This window comes from Eptesicus fuscus, chromosome 18 (genome assembly GCF_027574615.1).
Source record: "Eptesicus fuscus isolate TK198812 chromosome 18, DD_ASM_mEF_20220401, whole genome shotgun sequence".
NCBI lineage: Eukaryota > Metazoa > Chordata > Mammalia > Chiroptera > Vespertilionidae > Eptesicus > Eptesicus fuscus.
In genome coordinates, this window is record NC_072490.1 from 52567603 (window position 1) to 52589809 (window position 22207).

Consider the following 22207-nt stretch of genomic DNA (forward strand, 5'->3'; position numbering starts at 1 on the left):
GCCAGCCTTCCCTCAGGGCCTGGCTCCTCAACCTTCAGGGCGAGCATGCGGTGTCCTCGGGGCACAGTTTAGAGTGGCAGCAGAGTGCAGACACTTCTTCACTAGCAATTTTTAACAAACGACTGTGAGAAAAGGGCCAAGAGTTTCCCTCATTGAACAATTTGAAAACAATTAGGGAAGTGATCAGGAGTGGACTAATTAAATGTTGTGGAAATGTGACCACCTATGAGGCTCCTTCAAAACCCACCTGGGGCTCTTTCTCAGTACGAATCATTGGGTAAGAGACTACCATGCACCTCCCCTTCCCACCTGGAATGTGGGATACAGGGTTCCCGCCCCACAGGTTTGTTACAAAGACTGAGCGCCTGGCACAGGGAAAAGTGCTGTGTCAGTGTTTGCTGCCGTCCAATCACTGCTGACACAGGTGTGCATTCCTCACAAAGCTTGCTCTACACGACTTCCCACAAGTATTTGCTGAGCACATATCACGTACATACACTGTTGGATGTAGTTAAGAGGTACGCACATCTATCTATAGGTTTGAAAAAAAGGCCAACAGCAAGCATACCATTCTTATATGAGAACTAGAGGCCCGGTGCACGAAATTCGTGCACTGGGGGTGGGGGTGGGGGGGTGTGCCCCTCAGCCCAATCTGCACCCTCTTCAATCTGGGACCCCTCAGGGGATGTCCAACTTCCAGCAGTCGGACATCCCTCTCACAATCCGGAACCGCTGGCTCCTAACCACTCACCTGCCTGCCTGCGTGATTGTCCCTAACCCCACTGCCTGCCTGCCTGCTCGCCCCTACCTTGATCTCCTGCCAGCCTGATTGCCCCTACCTTGTCCTCCCCTATCAGCCTGATCACCCCAAACTGCCTGTGCCTTGGCCCCCAGTCTGGCCTCCCTCTGGAGGCACCACCCCCATAACCCCAATGCTGCTGCCACTGCAGCTGGTTATGGCTGCCTGAGCTTTGGCCTTTGTAGCCACTGCGGCTTTGTCTGGAAAGATGTCCGGAAGACAACCACTCTAATTAGCATATTATCCTTTTATTAGTATAGATTTGGGGACCATTAAAACCACGCAGAACTTGAAGAAAACACATGGCCCTGGTCAGTTTGGCTTAATGGAGAGAGCATCGGCCTGTGGACTGAAGAGTCCAGGTTTGATTCTGATCAGGGGCACACATGCCTGGGTTTTGGGCTCAATCCCCAGTAGGGGGCCTGTGGGCGGCAGCTGATCAGTGATTCTTTTTTTTTTTTTTTAATATATTTTATTGATTTTTCACAGAGAGGAAGGGAGAGGGATAGAGAGCTAGAAACATCGATGAGAGAGAAACATCGACCAGCTGCTTCCTGCACACCCCCCACCAGGATATGTGCCAGCAACCAATGTACATGCCCTTAACCGGAATCGAACCTGGGACCTTCCAGTCCACAGACCGACGCTCTATCCACTGAGCCAAACCGGTTTCGGCTGATCAGTGATTCTTATCATTGATGTTTCTATCTCTCTCTCCCTCTCCCTTTCTGACATTTTAAAAATATATATTTTTTAAAGAAAACACATGAGCTTCACTTTGGGCTTTGTCATCTTACAATATCCTTTGTGCAGTGTTTTAACTTCCCTCAACTTTCCTTTACCCACCTTTAAAGTGCAATCTATTTTGGGGAAGATGATCAGGAAAGTGATTCCAATGGGTAGAAGTTTTTTTTGGAGGGGATGGGTCATGAAGATATTTAAAAATTGAGCATGGTGATGGTTGTACCACTCTGAATTTACTTTAAAAAACCAGTTCATTGTACACTTTAGGTGACATGTACAGTATATGGATATTTCTCAACAAAGCTGTTCTTTTATTTCTTTTTAAATAAAGACCAGTCTTATAATCAATTGCAGATGTTTACAGAGGCCCCTCAAGATTTGCTCACCATGTCCCAAATCACGGCTGTGATTCCCAGTTGCCTCCAGTCCTGGTGGATCTGGATGGTGTGGTTTGCAAAGGAGAAGGTGGCAAGAGGCTTATGGAATTTCGGCAACCCCATTCCCCCGGTCTCCTCATAGGGCACCAGGGCCATTCCCACTGTGCCAGCTCTGCTCCCTTTAACCTGTTGGGCAAAAGAATCCTGCGTGCTCTGGCCAGAAAGTGCATTCTTTCTTAGGTGGCCCGGATGCTTTTTTTAAGGTCATTTTATGGATTCAAAAGAATAAACAGAGATGTGGAAAGCTTTTGTCAAAATCCTTTACATGGTTCTTCCAGTTTCATGGGAAATGAGATGTGGCTCTGAATTCATCCCAAAGTGTGTCTTTGGGCAAAAGCACCCAGAACGGCACAACTCCTGCAGAATGCCCCACACACTTTGCTGTCAGGACTCAGGGGGGCTTGAGGGTGAGCGAGGCGGCGGTGCCAGCACAGGACCTGGGAGACGGTAGCGCTTTCTACACTGCCCAGGCCACGTGGACTACAGCAGTACCCGCCCAGGTGGGCAGGGTGTTTCTGCTGTTTTGTTTTGGTCTGGCCTCCACCCCGTCAGCCACAGACCTGTGCCTGCACTGAGACTGAATGCTTTGATGGCCCTACTTTTTGGTGGACAGTGGATGCACTCCCAGAGACTGGCAGTTAGACTCTGGTGGCTTCTGAGTCCCTTGTGGGGAGAGTCCGGCCCTAGGTCAAGAACAGACTCAGGCGTCCTTGGCCAGGAGGCCTCCTTGGGCTAGGGGCCGCCACAGTTTGAAGGCTGGCCATGACCCCAATCCTGGCAGGGGTCTCCTCTGGGGTGCTGGCAGGCCTGGGCTAGGGTTGCGGGAGGTTTAGAGGCTGGTCACGCCCCCGATCCTGGTGGGGATCTCCTCTGGGGGGCTGGCAGGCCTAGGTTAGGGTCACTGGCGGTTTGGAGGCCGGTCACGCCCCCGATCCTGGTGGGGGTCTTCTCTGGGGTGCTGGCAGGCCTAGGCTAATGGCCACCCTGGTTTAGAGACTGGTCACGCCCCCGATCCTGGTGGGGGTCTCCTCTGGGGTGCTGGCAGGCCTGGGCTCTGGCGCCGCCAAGGGAGAGGTTCCTGAATCTGCTTCCCACACACCTAGGCTAGGATACATCTTGTAGGAGGCGGCTTTAATGCCCCGGGTCAGTGACCAGGTCCTCCGGAGCCTCACTTTCTGGGCTGCAGTCCCACGTCTCCCAGTGCCCCAGCCTCGGATGCGCCCATGCAGTTGCCCCCACCACCAGCCACCTCAGCGCAGGCTACAGCAGCTGAAGCCAGCCTCTTGGAAGCCAGGCCACCACACCCACCACCTCTAGTAGCTCTCTGCTGCTTGCTCTCTGTGCCCTGTCCACTGGGGTGGGGGAGTGCTCCCAGCCCAGAGGCCCTCCCTCCCTCCGCAGCCTGGCTTGGGAAGCTGGCCTCATGCTGGGGCTACGATGCCAGCATGCCCACTCGGCTACTATGGGTGCGACTCGGGCCCCACGGAGGCCAACCTGGAGAACGTGGACCCCAGCTCTGCATCCGGCTGCTGCAGATGGCCTCGGTGGTCAACTACCACCTGCTCCTTCCACTGGCCCCATTGATCCCTCTCAGCACCAGCCATTTAGGCGAGGGTGGCGATTGCCCAGGGACATCACCCCTGGAGCGGCTGGCCGTGCCCGGCCAAGCCCCCCCGGGTCGCGATGGGTCCCGGGCCCCCCGGGAGGCTGCTGGCCGTGCCCGGCCACGCCCCCCCGGGTCGCGATGGGTCCCGGGCCCCCCGGAGGCTGCTGGCCGTGCCGGCCACGCCCCCCCGGGTCGCGATGGGTCCCGGGACCCCCGGGAGGCTGCTGGCCGAGCCCGGCCACGCCCCCCCGGGTCGCGATGGGTCCCGGGACCCCGCGGAGGCTGCTGGCCGAGCCCAGCCACGCCCCGCCGGTCGCGATGGGTCCCGGTCCCGGGAGGCTGCTGGCCGTGCCCGGCCACGCCCCCCCCGGGTCGCGATGGGTCCCGGGATCCCCGGGAGGCTGCTGGCCGTGCCCGGCCACGCCCCTCGGGTCGCGATGGGTCCCGGGACCCCGCGGAGGCTGCTGGCCGTGCCTGGCCACGCCCCTCGGGTAGCCATTGAACCTGGGACCCCCCGGGAGGCTGCTGGCCGTGCCCGGCCACGCCCCCCCGGGTCGCGATGGGTCCCGGGACCCCCGGGAGGCTGCTGGCTGTGCATACCACGCCCCTCTAGGGTTGCCATCACTCACCAGGACCCCCGGAACTAAGAGGATTTGGCGCCGCCATCTTGGTTTTCTCAATGGCCAGTTAGGCCACCCGGAGTCCCGCCCCCAGCCTCTGGCAGGCCCAATCATGGGCATAGCGGAGGTGCGGTCAATTTGCATGTTTCTCTATTATAATGTAGGATGTTGCCAGCAGGAGCTAACAGGTGCTGACAATTCTAATGAACAGAATAATGGACAAATAGATCATGGTATATTCCTACAATGCAAGACTATATAGCAATAAAAAAAAAATCAAACTGCTGTTACATGCGAACAATATGGAGGAATCTCACAGAAGTAACATTAGCCTAAGAAGTTAGAACAAAAGAATACATGTTGCATGACTCCACTTATATGGACTTCTAGAACAGGCAAAATTAATCTAGGGTGATAATTCAGAACCGAGGTTACTTACCTCTGGGAGAGAGAAGTGTTCAGTGGGAAGGAGCAGGAGGAACCTGCTGGGAAGTTCACATGTTCTATATATTGATCTGAGTAATGGTTACAGGGATGGATGTGTGTGTAAATGGACACGTGGGTGCAGACATGTGTGTATGTGTGTGTGTGTGTGTCTGTGTGTGTGTGTAAAAACACTTCAAGCTCTGCGCTTAAGATTTATAGAGCTTACTATATGTATGTAATACCTCAAATCAAAAAGCAAAACAAATGCACTCTCTGTTAGAATCCAGAAATGCCTAGCTCCAGTAACTGGCATAACTGGCATGCTACTCCACCAAGTTTGGAACAAGGGGGAGAAACAGACCAGTTTGTGGTAGAAGGATAGGAAAGAGAGAAGGGGAAGGAAATAGAGAGAAGGAAGAGGAGCGGTGGGGGTGGGGGGTGGGTGGGCAGGGGAGAACAGAGGGAGGGAGAGAGAAGGATGATTCGGCAGGGAGGCCAGGCCCCTAAAGCAAATACTATGAATTCAGAAAAAACAGCAAGTGCCATATCAACAAGTTATTTTTTCCATCTAGTCAATGTTCTTTAGAGAGACCATATTTGTTTAATTATATCTGACAGTGTTTCTCAATTAGTACATGAGCCATATCCACAGTGAGCTGAGGAGATTTGCCTGGGTGTCTCATTCTAGCGAAATGAAGGGGTCTGAATACCCACCATTCAGCACATGGCCTACGGAAGGATACATTCAGCAACCAACAGGAAATTCAATCCAACTTGTATTGGCCACACATTTCTATTCCCTGGGGAAAACAAGGGAGTCCTGGGTCAAAGGACTTTCTTGTAGATTCCCAGAATGAGCTGTAGTCCAGCAGGCAACACTGTTGGAACCCGGCCGACTTTCAGTCTCCCTGATGCCTCCACAGGATATCTCATTTTCAAGTCATATCACACATGAAGAATATTTTATCTACAAGTTGGGCAGCATTTTTTCAAAATTCCACTGAAATAGATATCTTTTTCCCCCAAATCTCTAATTAAGTGAAGCTGAGACTGTGCAAAACCACTTAGAGATGGAAATAAGAAATGTGCATCCCTCGAATCAACTGAAGATGAAAAATAGGGTACTGACGCTGTAACTCCTAACAACCCTATAGGGTCTGTTTGTGACGATGTTCATCTTAGGAGATGGGAAAGGAGAAAAATGTCAAGTTCATTTACATAGAGCAACTGCAATTAGAAAGCCAATGTAATAAATCATTTACAGGGCATCAGCTTGTTGACCTTGAAGATTACATCCCTTCTAGCATAACCGAAGCAAAGCACTTAAGACACTCGTACGGCCCACTTCTTATAAGCCCCAACCAGAAATACGGCATCCTCGAAGATGTGGTCCAGCAATAGTTTTCTTCTGATGACAGGAGTGGTGAGAAATGGATGAGGAGGCTGTGCCCTGGTAAAACTGGGGTTCCGTTAGCACCCATCTCGCTCATTTACACAGTTCTTGACAACTGTCACCTACCCTGCTCAGGCTTCTTCCATAATAAGCAACTACAGCTGAGTGTGAAACAGCCATGCCTTGGGCTCAGAGGTGTCCCCCACAGCACCCCATACCCCCAAGGTTGCCAAGGAAGGGAAAGGGCAAAAAAGTCATTTAACCCAGGCCTCCTACTCATGAAGTGCCTCAAATTTAGACTTTGTTCTCTTCAAATAAAGTGATACCTACAGTTATAAAGACACACTAAAAAGAAGAAAATATATTTAAACGTGGGGTCTATTTTCAGACTACACTGACTTTCATGTACCTTGAATTAATGTTTTATACATCTTGCAATTAGTGAATAGTGCGATTATACCACATTGCTATGTGAATGTTAAAAACATTAAATAAATGCAAACATTAAGACCATGTCCTAACTTCTTGCTGTTGCATTAGTCTTTGTTGTTGTGTTTTCAAATATTTCATAAGAGTCAGACCTCTCAGTCCTTAGGAGGGACACAGGAGCAAGCACCATCCAAAGGACTTCATGATCTTGAGACTGGGCCTGGCGATCAGGATGATTTCTGTATCTATTACACCCCTAGTAGACAGACTCCTTTTAAAGTCAAAGTAAGCCTAGAGAGGTTAAGGAAAGTCACTTGCCCACGGTCCCGTGGGTAGATCTTTCCTGACGCTCCCTGGGAAAGAGGTCCCACTGCTTTCATTTCGCCTCTCCTTTGGTATTTGTTTCACTTCCTGGTCACACTGATTCGCTGGTCTCAAGACTGAGGTTGGTGCCCATTCTTGTATGTTATTCAGTCCTGGACTTACCTATCATGGGACTTACTTTACTCTAGGATAGCTGCTATTGTCTGTCTTCCCCACTACACTGTGAACTCCCCTAGAGCAGGAAATGTTACCTGCTCACAGTAGTATTTACTACATGTTGGTTGAATGCACAGATAAATGGCATAAATGGAGAATGGTTGGGTAAGTAGATAGGTCAACTGATTGATGAAAAAAGAAAACAAATAATAGTTACTACCCAATAAGATCCAATTCTAATACTGTCTCCAGCCTTTAATTAGCTGAACTAAGAATAGAGAGACCTTGTAACTGGATTAGATTAGGCCTCTGGTGTTCAAGGATCCAGGGGATATTATCCTTACTGGGGTAAGGCACCACTTCACCATACCTGGAGAGCATGGTTGAGGCACATACCTCCTGAATGAATGGAAATTTGATTCTATCCCTCAGGCTTTAAGTCTAGCTGAGTATCTTCTCTGAGGAGAACTCAGCCACTGCAAAAACCATAGTCAGAGGGCTGCCCACCAAGGAGGCACCATTCACACAGATTACAAACGAAATAGTGCCCCCTGGAGTTAAATGATGTAGTGGCTTTGATGGGACCTAAGGAGAGCAAGTAACTAGCACAGAACGAATAATAAAAGACACCACCCCAAAGAAAAGGAATGTGTTTAGTTACTGATTCTTTTTCCTGTTTTTCTCAGGTCTTTTCTAGAGCTACAAAATAGGCAATATGAGCTCCCGGTTAAGAGCAAAACTTCTAGAACAACACTCCACAGCTCTACCACTTAGTAGCTGTGACATCTTGACCAAGTTGTTTTAACCTTTCTGTTCCTCAGTTCCTGGAATATGGAGCGTAACAGCATCTGCATTCCAGGGCCACTGTGAGGATTGAATGAGTTATTATGCGAACATAGAATAAAACCTGGCACATGGCAAGTGCTCAGTGTTAATAATAATTATCATTATACTTTCATAGTCACCTAGAATCTCATTGGCAGGTATTTCGGATCCATTTAAAATAATTTTCCTTACTTATTTTCTAAAAATATTCAGTATATGCATATGTATCTGTATATATAGACATACACATACATAGTCTGAGCGAATAAAATGTGGTGGTTACTAGAGGGAGGGCTGGTATCAATCCTGACTGCCTGGTTCCATCCATTCCATAGCTGTGGGGCGAGTCACTTAGCATCACCATGCCTCAGCTTCCTCCCCGTAAGTGAGAAACTATCATTAAAATTCTCCGCGTATACTTGCTATCCCATAAGTGGTTGATTTTTGTTTTATTATATGTACAATGTCTTTCAGGCTAGTCTCTCCATACTTTAATGATAAATATCAATTATAGGCTAAAAGCACTGATAATTAATAACGGGGGATATGAAAACATAACACATATAATTCTCATCCCAAAAACTATATTTGTTGCTTTTTAATTTTTTGTATGGATTAAGTCTTAAAATACTTTCTTTAGAAATAACTTCAAATTTCCAGAAAGTTTCAAGAATAAGAATAGTACAATGAACACTGTATACCCAGATTTATCTAATAATAACATTTCAACCTATTGGCTTGTCATTTGTCCTCTCTTTCTTTCTCCCCACACATAATACATTTTTAACCACTGACAATGTTTTGTCGTCATTCGAGAGTAAGATGCATTTACCATAGCCCATTACCCCTGAAAACATGAGAGTATTTCCTAAAATAGGGATACATAAATGGTTACTTTTCAATACAATAGGAAAATATGTCATTGAGTGATGTCTACTTCTTTAAACGTAAGGTAATCCTTTGAGGTAGCTCATTTCATTAGGACTTTAAGTAAGCTCGTCAGAGGATAACTGGTAAGTATCCTTATTTGGATCTTAGCATAAATGCACATAATCCATTACAGAAGCTGGAAATTACTTGTAATATTTTATTGAACATATTTGATATAAGGAGATTTCTTTTAAAATATATTGGCTGGTGTGGCTCAGTTGGTTGAGCTCTGTCCTGTGCACCGAGGGGTCACCGGTTGGATTTCTGCTCAGGGCACATGCTGGGTTAAAAGTTTGGTCCCAGGTTGGGGTGTGTGCAGGAGACAACCAATAGATGTTTCTCTCTCACATGGATGTTTCCCTCTCCCTCTCCCTCTCCCTTCCTTTATCAATAAAAATAAATAAATGAAATAAAATATATTGTACTTTATTTGAATGCTTCTTAGGAAACTCAAACTTGGTAAAACCATCTCTTAAATAATAGACAGTAAGGACACTGTGAAACTTCTATGTTCCTGTATAAATTGCTGTGGAAATTGCTTTATAATTGCAACAAATCTGGATGAAAATGTCAGCTAAATTTATAAAGCAATTAAATAAATTAACAAGACTGTGAAATAGATATTTTAGTATCCTATATCCAGCCAAGGATTAATCCATATGTTATTAAGAAAATATTCTTTTCCTTTTAAATTCAATACATTAATTTAAAAAATGTGCTGCAAGGTGACTGTGCCCAGAAAAATATAGCAAGAGCGTGGACTCCTGCAGGCAGTGAGAACTGGATATGAGTCTGGGTTCCATCATTGTTAAACTGTGCATCCTTGAACAAGCCTCTTACCTAAGTCCCCACACCGACATTGCACTCATCATACAGGGATGATAATGCTATGCCTCGCAGGGTTTAGAGAGGGTTAAAAGAGCCAAAACTTGTAAATCACTTAGCACAGTGCCTGGTACATGTAGTAACCACTCAGTTAAGGAGAGATTTATTGTTAGGCAGTGAGGCTGGTCTAACATGTTTTCATAAGAAGATTATAAATTACATCAACTCTAATTAAACTTAAATCTAGACTCCTATGGCTTTCCCTTTTTCTACACTCCCGAGAACCCTGGAAAAAAGAGCACTAGCCATGTTTATATGAGTCTATTAAAAGACACACATAAATCAAGTCCAGTGTTAGGGGCTCTTACGTTTGTAGCTTTTCTTTTATTTTTTTCCAATGACTTCATCTACTCAGCAAATATACAATGGCAATTAGGGTAACAACATAGAATAAGAAACACAAAGAAAAAGAACATTGGGGAATTAGCTGATGCTGGGAATATGCAGAGAAAGCGCTGCTTCAAGCAGGCCTATTATTGGCTAAATCATCCAATTATTAATCTTCCCTGTGTTCTCGCCTCGCTGCTAGTGTGAGGCTGTTACTCAACAAATGTTAGGAAATGATTTTAACTTAGCGTCCCCAAAAGAATCATATAAATCATTAAAAAAAAGATAGTCATATAAATAAGGCCCAAAGCCTAATGAGAACTTGAAAAGAGAAAAGGGAGAATGTGGCTTGAGGATTCATGCTGGCAAGGAGGGAAGGAGCGGGTGAGAGAGAGTCTGACTGGAGAGAGGAGGGAGGAGGCAGGGGAGAGAGTCTGACTGGAGAGAGGACTGTGAGGTGTCTGGCTCACTGCTGGGCTCTGGACTTCTCAGAAACAGCGATGCTAAAGGGAGAATAGAGGCCCAGAAAGCCTGGGTCACCTGTTCAAGTCAACAAAATCCGTGAGTGGGAGAACCTGCCAGCTGCTCTGACCCAGCCCCCCAGGAAGCCTGTCACACCTGAGCACTACCCCCCCCCCACCCCCTGGGAGGAGAGGAAAGGTCCCAGACCTCCTCAGGGGCTCGCTGCTGGGATAGCTCCACACAGCCCCACTGGGGTGGGAGGCTGTGGGAATGAGGATGGCCATTTTGTTCTGGGTTGTCACAAAGTGGGTGCGTGCTGGCATCTATCGGGTGGGTGTTATCAGAATAACAGAGAACATTCTCACATCCCTCACAATCTTCAGTGCCCTTCCAAGCAGTCATGTGGATGAACATTTGTTAATAGTAACTATTATCCACATAATCCTATATAATAAAGAGGTAATATACAAATTAACCCTCACACCCACACAAGATGGCTGCCTACGACCAAGCCGGCAGGGGGGTTAGTGAGGGATGAACAAACGACTGAACAAGCAGGCTGTGTGGGGTGACCAGGCCAGCAGGGGGGGGGGGGGGACAGTTAGGGGCAACCAGGCCAGCAGGGGAGGGGGCAGTTGGGGGCAATTAGACTGGCAGGGGGGGCAGTGAGGGACGACTAGGCCAGTGGGGAGGCAGTCGGGAGCAACCAGGCTGGCGGGGGGGCAGTTAGGGGCAATCAGGCAGGCAGGCGAGCGATTAGGAGCCAGTGGTCCAGGATTGTGAGAGGGATGTCCGACTGCTGGGATCGGGCCTAAACCAGCAGTTGGACATCCCCCAAGGAGTTCCAGATTGGAGAGGATGCAGGCTGGGCTGAGGGGACCCCCCCATGCACAAATTTTGTGCACCAGGCCTCTAGTATCTAAATAAAAGGTATTTTTTCTAAGCCATGGGCATAAAAGCCATGGTTTTTTAATTGGGCATAACACTCCTTACCTAGACTATAGCATTACTTTGAGAAACACGAGCCACACCTCAGCTGGTGGAACAGGAAACTGTGAGAAGTGGTCCAGCAACAGAGGGCATCCTGTGTTTAAGGTGTTTTCCATGTATGCAATGCTAAGCTACTAGTAAGCAATGTAAAAAGTACAACAAATCAAAAGCATAAGAATTCATCCCTACCCAGGAGGCCGCTTTGTTGGCAAAACATCCCATTAGCCCAGCTGGCGTGTCTCAGTGGTTGAGCATCAACCTATGAACCAGAAGATCATGATTCGACTCCCAGTCGGGGCATGTGCCTGGGTTGTGGGCTTGATCCCCAGTGTGGGGCGTGCAGGAGGCAGCTGATCAATGATTCTCTCTCATCACTAATGTTTCTATCTCTCTCTTCCCCTTCCTTCCTCTCTGAAATTAATAAAAATATAAAAAGGAAAACAAAAAACCCACCCAAAATCCCATTATATAGTTATATAGGGTGTTTTTAGCAGCACCACATTTAAAGTCATCTGTTAAAATATAAATAATGCAGATTTTTTCAATAGATGGAGTTACACATAGGTTGATAATGGGCTGCAGCTACTTCATTTTAATTTGTGAAAGCACAGTATTTTGTCGCAAGGTCTCACAGCAGCAGAACATGTCACAGATTTTAAGACTGCTTGCCAGACAGAGGAAGAGTGCAAGGGCAGCGGTGAACATACCACATTACAGGGTGTACCGGTTAACCATGCGGATTTTTTCCCAATAGATGGAGTTACACATATGTTTATATATATGTGATTTGATATGTATGCTATTTTGTTGTATTGACAACAAGCTTCAAAACTTCATATGTCAAATTTGCTGAAGGTGTTAACATCATAGATATTTTTTACGCTTAAAAATGTCGAATTTCATGCCAAAAAAAGAGCATTTGCGGGAAGTTTCAATTCATTACTTCATTTTGAAGAAAAGTGTTGCTGAATACTTTGGGAAGCTTATGGTAAACATGCTCTATCTCAAGATACTTGTGAAAGCTGATTTAAATGCATTAAAAGTGATGATTTCTATGTGAAAGACAAAGAACGTCCAGGTCAACCGAAAAGTTTGAAGCTTAACAATTACAAGCATTATTGGATGAAGATGCATGCAAAACTCAAAAACAACTTGCAGAAAGATTAAACGTTGCTCAGCAAACAATTTCTGATCATTTACAAGCAATGGGAAAGATCTTAAAGGAAGGAAAATGGGTGCCACATCAACTGAATGAATGACAAATGGAAAACTGAAAAGTCATCAGTAAAATGTTGCTTCAAAGAAAGTCTCTTTTGCATCGAATTGTGACTGGTGATGAAAAGTGGATTTATTTTGAGAATCCCAAATGCACAGAATCATGGGTTGATCCAGGTCAACCATCAACATCGACTGCAAGGTCAAATTGCTTCGGAAAGAAGACAGTGCTCTGCGTTTGGTGGGATCAGGAAGGTGTGGTGTATGATGAGCTTCTAAAACCAGGTGAAACCATTAATACTGATCGCTACCGACAACAAATAATCAATTTGAACCATGCTTTGATGGTGAAACGACTAGAATGGGCCGGAAGACACGGCAAAGTAATTTTGCTTCATGATGATGCACCATCACACACTTCAAAACCAGTTTAAGATACGTTAAAAGATCTTGCCTGGGAAGTGTTAACCCACCCACCGTATTCACCAGACCTTGCTCCTTCAGATGACCACTTGTTCCAATCAATGGCACACGCACTTTCTGAGCAGCACTTCAAAACATACAAAGAAGTAGAAAATTGGGTCTCTGAATGGTTTGCCTCAAAACAAGAAAAGTTCTATTGGGACGGTATCCACAAATTACCTGAAAGATGGGGGAATGTGTAGCTAGCAATGGACATTACTTTGAATAAAGCACTTTTGATGTTTCTCTTGAAATTATTGTTTTCTTTGATTACAAAATCCGCATTATTAACCGGTATACCTAGTATTTTGTAGGATGGAGAACCCTGTACCACAGCATGAACCATTCACTTGTGCTCTAATTCTTGGCCTCTTTGAGGACAGCCAATAGGAAATGGATGTAGAAGTAGGTTTTGATGGAGAAGGAAGGAAAGGATAGGTAGGGGGAGTGGCGGGGGAAGTCAGTGGCTAGGTGGAGTCTCCAGACCACAGACCAACCAGAGCACATGAGAAAATACAGTATTGGTGGTAAAGGGACGGGGAGGGAAGAGGTGAGACTAGATGGAGAATTCATGAAGATTGGATTGAATAGAAAAGAGGCAGGGATTAAGAGTCTAATGGCTTGAGCTCAGACTTTTCCTAATCTCTGCGTCCTCGGTGAGGCTGGAGTTAGAGTTGACAGATGTGTAAGGATCACGGCAAATACCTAATACACAGCAAAGGAGGCCCAAACTGAAGCTATTACTACCGTTACCAGCCACCATTTCACACAGGCGAGGTTTTGTAAAGGCTAAAGCGACACCGTTTTAGACAGCGCTTATTAGAGGACCAGGCAGTGAGCACAGCAAGGAGGTCCTGGTGACTTCCATGCCATCAGTCCCGGGGATGCTCGTGGCACTGTCCAGCTCAGGAAGCGCGACCTGAGCTTCGCCCTCGTGTCAAACACCCAGGGATGCGCGTCCCAGGAGAGCAGCGTGTTCCAGCGCCCAGTTCTCATCCGGCCGCTCGCTGACCAGCTGGGCAGTTCGTACCCTCAGCTCTAATGCAGACCGGGCTGGCTTTCGGCCAGTGGAGCTGGCCCAGCTATACTTAGAGAAACCAATAGGTTCAAATAGGTTTGAAAAATGGCACGAATAACGATTAGGATCACTTATGTTTACTATCACATCCAATTTAAATTATCTTGTAGATCGAAGCAATTCCACCCCTTTGTAAACTGCTTCGTCAATGACCTATGCCTCTTCCACGGGGGCCAGGGTCTCAGCATCAGGCAGCGCCCTGATCGACAAGTGGAAGGAAGCTACAGAGCAAAGCACCCATCCCCTGTCCCAGGGGACCTCTGCCTGGAAGGACTACGAGCTCCCCAGAGGGGAGCCCAGGGAAGACAGGAGCGGGCGGGGTGGTGCAGCCCTCCAGGGAACCAGTCCTTGGCGATGAGCCGTATCTCCTGGTGACAGCAGCCGTGTAGTGAATGACAAGCCCGGTCAGGTATCGCATGCATCTTCAGATGTCACGTCAGTTGGGACGGGAGGTCACAACGCAGGAAAACTGTCAGTGCAGCAGGTCCAGAGGTCCAGGCTGCAGTCGGGAGGAGGGGGGATGGCACTCCAGCTCCCCGCTCCCCGGAGCCTGACCTTCCCCTGGGCCTGGCTGGCCAGCCACGTCATCAAGGGAGTCCTAGCAGCCTTCTAGGACCTCACACCTCTGAGCTGCCTTTTATTCTAAAACCTTCATGGCAAAAGCAGCTCTGCTGTTTCTCCCTAATGCGCAGTAACCGAGGAAAAAATAAAACAAGGAACACAAAGAGCATCTTCTCCACTTCTTCATTTTGTTCACTCATTCAACAAATATTTATCCTATGGCCCAGGCAATATTCTAGGCATGGGCTGGTCACTGAGGCCGACAGCGCCCAACCTCAGCAGAGTTAGATTCTGACAGGACAGACAGACATGCAGCAGGCAAATATGTGCTTGAAGAGAGTCACAGAGGGTGGTCTGGGAGCAGTGAGGGCAGTGGGCACAATCCTTGGAGGCCCTCATGGTGGAAGTGGCATCTAGATTAAAGCTTAAAACTGGTCACATGGAAATGTAGGGAAATAGTATCTACCCGGTTATTAAAAGGCAGCAGGTGTGTTTGGGGAATGGATGAAGTTCCCGTGACTGAAGCACTGAGGGGAAGGAGGTTGGGAAATTCAACAGAATTTCAGGGGCAGGAGACAGGAATGTTATCCAGATGGTTCTGAGGAATGAGAGAAGTGAGCAGCATGGATGCCATTTACATGCATTTCAAATCCATTATTTAAAGGTGATTTTCCATTGGTATACTAAGAAGAGTTCTAACAAAATCTAAGATAAATCTAGATATCCCAAGAGAATCCTGTAATGATTTTTTAAAGCTGAATAACCATTAAATGATTATTAAATTTCTATTGTATGTATTAGTGAGTTACTTGCAATTCATAGAGAAGATACTTCTTTTTACATAGTCCCCACCCCCAAAACATAAATCCCCATGGTTTTAAACAGCTAACGCCATACAGCTCAACAATGAGAAGCTTCCCTTTTATCCCACTCTCAACGGTCCCTGTCACACTGCTCTAATCACAGTGTGATTAATTACCCCCCCCCCCCGGGAGGTACACAGGCTGGCTTAACCCTGGCCCCACGTGCTCGCTGTGTGACTCCAGGCAAGCTAGTCACCTCTCTGGGCCTGTTTCCTGTGACGGACCCCTCTCCCAGGGTGCCAGAGGTCTGGGGAGACAGTGGCGGAGGTGGGTGTTTCTATTTCCATTTTACTGAAGCATAAGGAGGTCAGGGAGGTTGCAAAAGGCCACACAGCTACACCACGTCCTCAGGCTTCACACCAGGACTGCAAGTCACTCTGCATCGAGCTCTCTTTTCTGCCATAATTTATGTTTGTTTGTTTTCTTGGGGGGGTGATTTTCAATGGCAAATATAATTAAATTTTAATTGTGATGACCTTGCTCATACTATTGAAATAAAAGTTTTTGAATAAAGTGGGAGAATAACAACAAGCAAAAATAGCACCGGATGAGCACTTTAAACAGGCGAGTTGTATGGTAGGTGAATCATCCTATATAATAAAACCCTAATATGCAAATCGACTGAACGGCAGAATGACCAGTCGCTATGATGCGTACTGACCTCCAGGGGGCAGACACTCAACGCAGGTGATGAGCGCTGCTCATCCAGAAGCCGGGCTCACAGCTGGCGAGCGCAGGGGCGGGAGCCTCTCTCGCCTCCATGACAGCGCTAAGGACCCCTTGGGGGTCCCAGACTGTGAGAGGGTGCAGGCTGAGGACCCTCCCCACCCCCACAGTGCAAGAACGTCGTGCACCGGGCCTCCAGTATCTCAATAAAGCTGTGCAATGGGAGGGCTGCTGCCCAGGGGACTGGATAAAAGGGACCCTGGATGGTGAAAGCCCTTGTGGTGCGTGTGAAGCTAGGCTGCACTAGGAGAAGAACCTGAGAACAAAGGGCTTTACTTACTAATGTCTCAGGCCGCGGAGCCTCCTAAAATGTACAGGAAAAGAAGGCTAGCCCAACGCACAAGCACCTGCTCATGAGGTCATCCCTTCTCAAAATACTGAAGTCACTGAAATAGCAGCAGCAGGAAGTTCTGGAAAATGCAGATTACACGAGCTTGTTCCCAGGGCAGTTACCACAGAGCCAGGAGGATCCGTCCTCCAAGCCCAGGGCCGCAGGGCTTCCTGAGCGGCTGGCAGGACAGGTGGTCGAGAGGTCCTGCTTCACCTGTCACGTGGGTCAATGAACCAAAGTAAACACAGCCGTGGCCGGAGGTGTGCGAGCCTGGAACAGAATCCGCGCCACACGGCCTCTCCTGTTCAAAGGCACACACTCCGCCGGCTTCGGAAACAGGCCTCCGCTGAATTTCCTTCCCATTTTATGAAGGAAACATAAAATGAAATGTTACTTGTTTTCTTTTTCAGTAGGAAGACCATTTGCACGTTCCAAATCCCTAATTTACTGGTTTCGCAGGAATGCAACCCCAGGCCTGTACACAAGCAAAGATGAAACATGGTTCTCCACTGTGCGTGACGGCGGAGGCCACTTCTGCCCCAGTTCCTACGTGACGGTAGGCTTAAAACCAAGCCATTTAGCTCACAGTCAGGTGCAATAAAATCAGTGGAAAACATAAACGGGAAAGCATGCCAAAAATGTAACCATGGTAACACCACAGATGCATCCAGAAATGGTGTGCCTCATTCCCCATTTCTTAAATTGGAATCTAAGCAGGGGGAAGATTACACAGAGAACAATCATGATTCTGCAATTACTAAATTCTGCAAAACTGCATTCAACCTGCTGTGCTAGAACCTCAGCGGCAGCTGTGCTCCAGCCACAAGCCCTGATGGCTTAAGAGATGCCACTTAGCAGTTACTTGATCTGCCCGACTCTGTTTCCTCATCTGTAAAATGGGTATAAAATTCCAGCCTCAAAAGGTTTTTCTAAGAGTAAAACTGGACAGTATCTCAGAGGCAGGGCAATGGTGAATCAGGAGATCCGAGGCCCTGGTCACCTTTAAACCTGTTTTTATTGGTTTACCTTAGTGCCTTGGTTTCTTGATATATAAAAATAGAATGAGAATCCATGCTTAATCCATGTGATTAACACTAGAAATTATTACTAATCCAAGTGTAAGGAATTATTAGGATGTCAGTAGGATTCTAGTTTCAATTCCAATGCTGAAAGCCCAAGAGAACTGAGGGCCAGAAATCCCATGGACACCTTATGACCACACCCTCTCTGTCCAGAGCTCTGCCTCGCAGCAGGAAGAGGCCACTTTGTGACCGACCCAGGTTCCTTGAAGTCCAGCTCTTTTCCCCCTGGAGCCCAGGTTTTATTAAGAGGTAAAATGGGGGCAGGGGATAGGGGGACTGTTCTAGAAGCTGCTCTCTAAGGGTCCCTTAGAGGGTCCCGGTCTAGATTGACGGTCTGCGTTCTTGCGGAGCGATGGCACGCCTCCCATTAGATTACATGTATTTTTTTTGCAATTGTATCAGGAAACGTTCACAACTCTCACACATTACCTGTGAAATATAATTTATTAAAGAAAGCCATTTATAGCAAACTAATCAAACAATAAGCAGGTACCTTGAACTTCAATTTGTTTTTCCTTTCTTTCCCTGATTAAAATATAGTATTTCTAAAAGGGCATTTCAAACTGTGAAGTATGGGGTAACAGAGAGGAGCCAAGAAAACTTCCCAGCAATAAACCCAGAATCATTCTTTCTTGCTTTGCATGAAATCAGCTAGTCGCCTGTCTTCTAGGGCCCCCGCCTCAGGACTGGCCACAGGGGGTGCAGTGTGGCAGCGTCTGGGACACTGCAGGACCCCTGAGCTGCCAGTCGCCTGCCTCACAGCCTCCCCCCATCAGTGGCCATCCCGAGGGCCTCTGGCCTGGTCCACGCCATTGATACAACCTCGGTTAGCATTTACAGAGGCTCATGCCCTGCCCATGCCACATGGAACTGGTGTACCTCATCCCATTCACTCCTCAGAACAGGGCTCTGAAGGTGTTCGTGTGAGTGGCATGTCCTCTCACTGATGAGAAAACTGAACCGACAGCGACAGATCATTTGCCGGCATTAGGAGCTAGCGGGCTGCAGAGCCAATGCCCGAAAGCCAGGAAATCACCCCGTGCCGTGCTGTGCGTCCCACTGTTCACTGTGGTTCCCAGGGCCTAGGAGCCACGGGGCCAGCCGCTCTCCTCTCCCCTCCACTTCCCACACAGCCGCCCATGGGCACCGGCTACTCACAAGGCACAGCGTGGCGGTACAGGTTGTCCCTGATGGTCTGCTGCAGCTCGTGGTCAGGAGAGCCCTTCTGGAAGCGCTGGCTGAGAAAGTGCCGCAGGTCCTTGCTCAGCTTTCCTCCTGCAGGAAACGTGTAAAACAGACAGCACATCAACCCCCGGCCTCCGCCGCTGAGCCGCGGGCTGTGGGGCGCGGGGACCGCAGGAGGCCCTCCCGCCACCCCTCAGGCACCGGCAGGGCTCACTTTAGGGTGTCCTCCCCAAGGGTGCAGGCAAGCAAGGATGCAACAATGATCAAACAGCACTGATTTGGGGGTCCCACTTCACCTCATACTAGAAGGCTAAAACCACAAAGAATTTAAATTAAGCCTTTACAGCAAAAACATGTACCCTAGACATTTGCAAACACTATATGAGAGAGCATGCTGAAGCCTTCAGCAGGACAACCTCACAAGAGCTGACAAATTATAAAATGTTCTTGGACCAGGGATCCAACTGGTGGAAATGTGCCCTGTGGATATACCTGCAAAGGTCTGCTGAAATCTCTATTGGTATTTATCGCACAGCTTTTATAATGGCAAATAAATAAAAATAAAAAAAAACAAAAAAACCTAGAAACAACCACCAGGGATCAACTAAGTAAAGCATAGTTCATCCAAACAGTGGCCCCTGTGCGGAAGCGGGTCTGCGTGTTGATACTGTGGGGATACGCGGAGCAGAGCACGCTGCCTGGTCCCTCCGGGGGAAAAGAATGGGAAGAGAAGGAGACACCATGTATGAGTGGAGGGAATCATGCGGACGTCCTTTTCAAACAGTGTCCTCTAGGAAGAAGATCTTGAACGTGGGAACTAAAGGAGATATCACTCTTTATATAGACAGGTGGAAATATGGAGATCTCACGCCCTTGTGTTGATTTACAAACACTATCTACATATTTCTTTTTTATCATTGTTGTTGTTTAAGCAATAGTTAACTGGGAGGTGCTATGTGTTTACTTCTTGGTAATTCTCTACACGTAACAGAACAAAAACAAAGCTAAAAATATATATGTTCTTACAAATATGTGCCACAGAAAAAAAGGTAACAATTTTTAAAAATAATAAAAAGAAATTATAGTCCACAGGATCCAGAGAGGCCTGCTTATCAGCCTAGCGAACGTTCATTCTTAATGGAGAAAGACGCGACAGTGACAGCTAAAAATAACAAGGCTCGGCTTGCCTTTCCATTTTCAGACAAGACAAAAACCAGGTAAGAGCATTTCTAGCCTTAGAGAAACAAGGCAGCAACTCAGCACCCGTGTGACCACAGTAGTCATGTCTCCAGATGGAAACTTCCCCATGGCCAGGAAGAGTAGGCCATGCGGATGACAGGAGTAGTCAGGGTGATATGTCCTGCCAGGGCGGGCAACTACTGATCTATATCCCAATGTCACGTTCAGAACAAGATTCCCTGCTACAGCTTATCATTTTAGAATATACTAACAACCAACCTGAACTATTTTATTTGAGTTGTATTATACCTACAGTTTCAAGTGGCCAAAAAGAAAATACACATATTCAAGTCAATCTTAGGTCATTCAATAAACATACAATTACTCATCAAGTATTTACTGTATGAAGAAGACAAATCCCCACCCACTCGCCCCTAAAATGAACACTGGGTTTGATCAGACAAAAGCATATATATGACTGGCCATCAAGTACATGAAAAGGTATTCAATATCATTAATTATCAGAGAAAAGCAAATTAAAACCACAATAAGGACCTACTACATACCCACTAGAATGGCAAAGATTAAAGGCTGACCATCTCAAGTGTTAGCACGATTGTGTATAAAATGGTTCGTTCTCTTGGGAAAACAATTTAGCAGTGTATTATAACGCTAAGCCTTCACTAACCAAATAGCCCAACATTTCCACTCTTATGTCCCCCCCCCCATACACACACACTTGTAGGTAAATCTTCATAGCAACTTTACTCATTATATAATAGGCCCAAGTGAAAAACAACCCAAATGTCCATCAGCAGGAGGATGGAAAAGCAGACTGCATTATAGTCCAACAACGGGATGCCGCACCACAATTAGAAGGAGCACATACATAATATTGGTCACTCTCAAACACATAATGCCAGGCAAAAGAGGCTAGACACAGAGAGAACATACTGCACCGCTCTGTCTTTACAGAAAGTGTTATAAAGGCTAACCAAATTTATAGCGCAGAAGGCAGTTACGTGGCTACCCGCGAGTAGACAAAGACTGATGCAGGTGGGCAGGGACTTCAGGTCTGTGGAGAGTAACAGTGCCCCCTTCTTGGCTTTGTGACTGCACTACAGCTACCCGTAGGTAGGAGCTACCACTGGGGGAAACTGGGCGAAGGGTACAGGAAACGTCTGCACGATTTTTACAACTTCCTGGGCATCTGCAATGATTCCCAAATAAAATGTTTTAAAAGGGGAAGCACAAGGAAGCTTTTTGGGGGAGCTGTCAGTAAAATATATTTGGTTATGACCGTGACATCACAGGTTTATACATCTGTCAAAACTTACAGAGCTATCTATATCTGTAAACAAGTGTAGTATATAGTATGCAAATTATTCTGTAATACAGTGTATTTCAAACATTTAAAATAAACACAACTATAGAATGACTATGTGGTCGGCTTAGTTCTCAAAATCCCACTAGAAAATTGAACTAAAAGAAAAATAGACTAAATCTTGGTAGTTAAGACAGACAGGCCTGGGTTTAATCCTGTCTGCGCCGGGTCTTAGCTGGTGAGCCCACGGGCACTGTGTAACCTCTGACTGTTCTCATATGCGAACACAGAGCACGGACACCACACAGCCCCCGCACCAGATTGCTGGGAGGATTCGTGAGACAAAGACAGAGCATGGCAACGAGAAAGCACGCGATGAGACCTGGAAATTACCATTGTGGGAATACAGAGTGGACAAGGGTTCGAGGCAAGAATGAAAGAGCTGGGATCAGTCCAAAGGTGAACAGTTACTTTTTTTTTTTTTTAAATGCAGCTAAACTTAAAACCCATCCCACTGGCTTAGAAATAGTGAGAAACGAAATACAGGCCTAGGGAAACTGGATCACAGGATGTTTCTCGAGTTTGTGGAAGGGACTAAAATTCTCCTTGGTCTCAAATGGCCTGGACATGTGCACACTGGTTAACAAATGTCCAGCGCATGATGGATTCCAGGCTCTGCGCGCGAGTTAAGTTCAGGGAATGAAACCAACAGGTAAATCACTGATATTTGATGATGACACCTGCCAACTCTACCTCCGGATATAAGGCACTTCGGAATTTGACCAAAAGGATAACCATGTTCACCAGCGAAATCTCTTACCTGGAATCTATGGTTTACCTTCCCCTAG

The 22207-nt window shown here is 47.0% G+C and overlaps 1 protein-coding gene across 1 annotated transcript in view; it reads right to left on the reverse strand.

Annotated features, from left to right (window-relative positions):
- Positions 1-22207, reverse strand: part of MAGI1 (membrane associated guanylate kinase, WW and PDZ domain containing 1) — a 575588-nt gene that overhangs the window by 223976 nt on the left and 329405 nt on the right. Inside the window, exon 2 of the mRNA XM_008146348.3 lies at positions 18830-18946. Within this exon, the coding sequence (XP_008144570.2) occupies positions 18830-18946 (117 nt within the window). The remainder of the gene's footprint in view (positions 1-18829; positions 18947-22207) is intronic.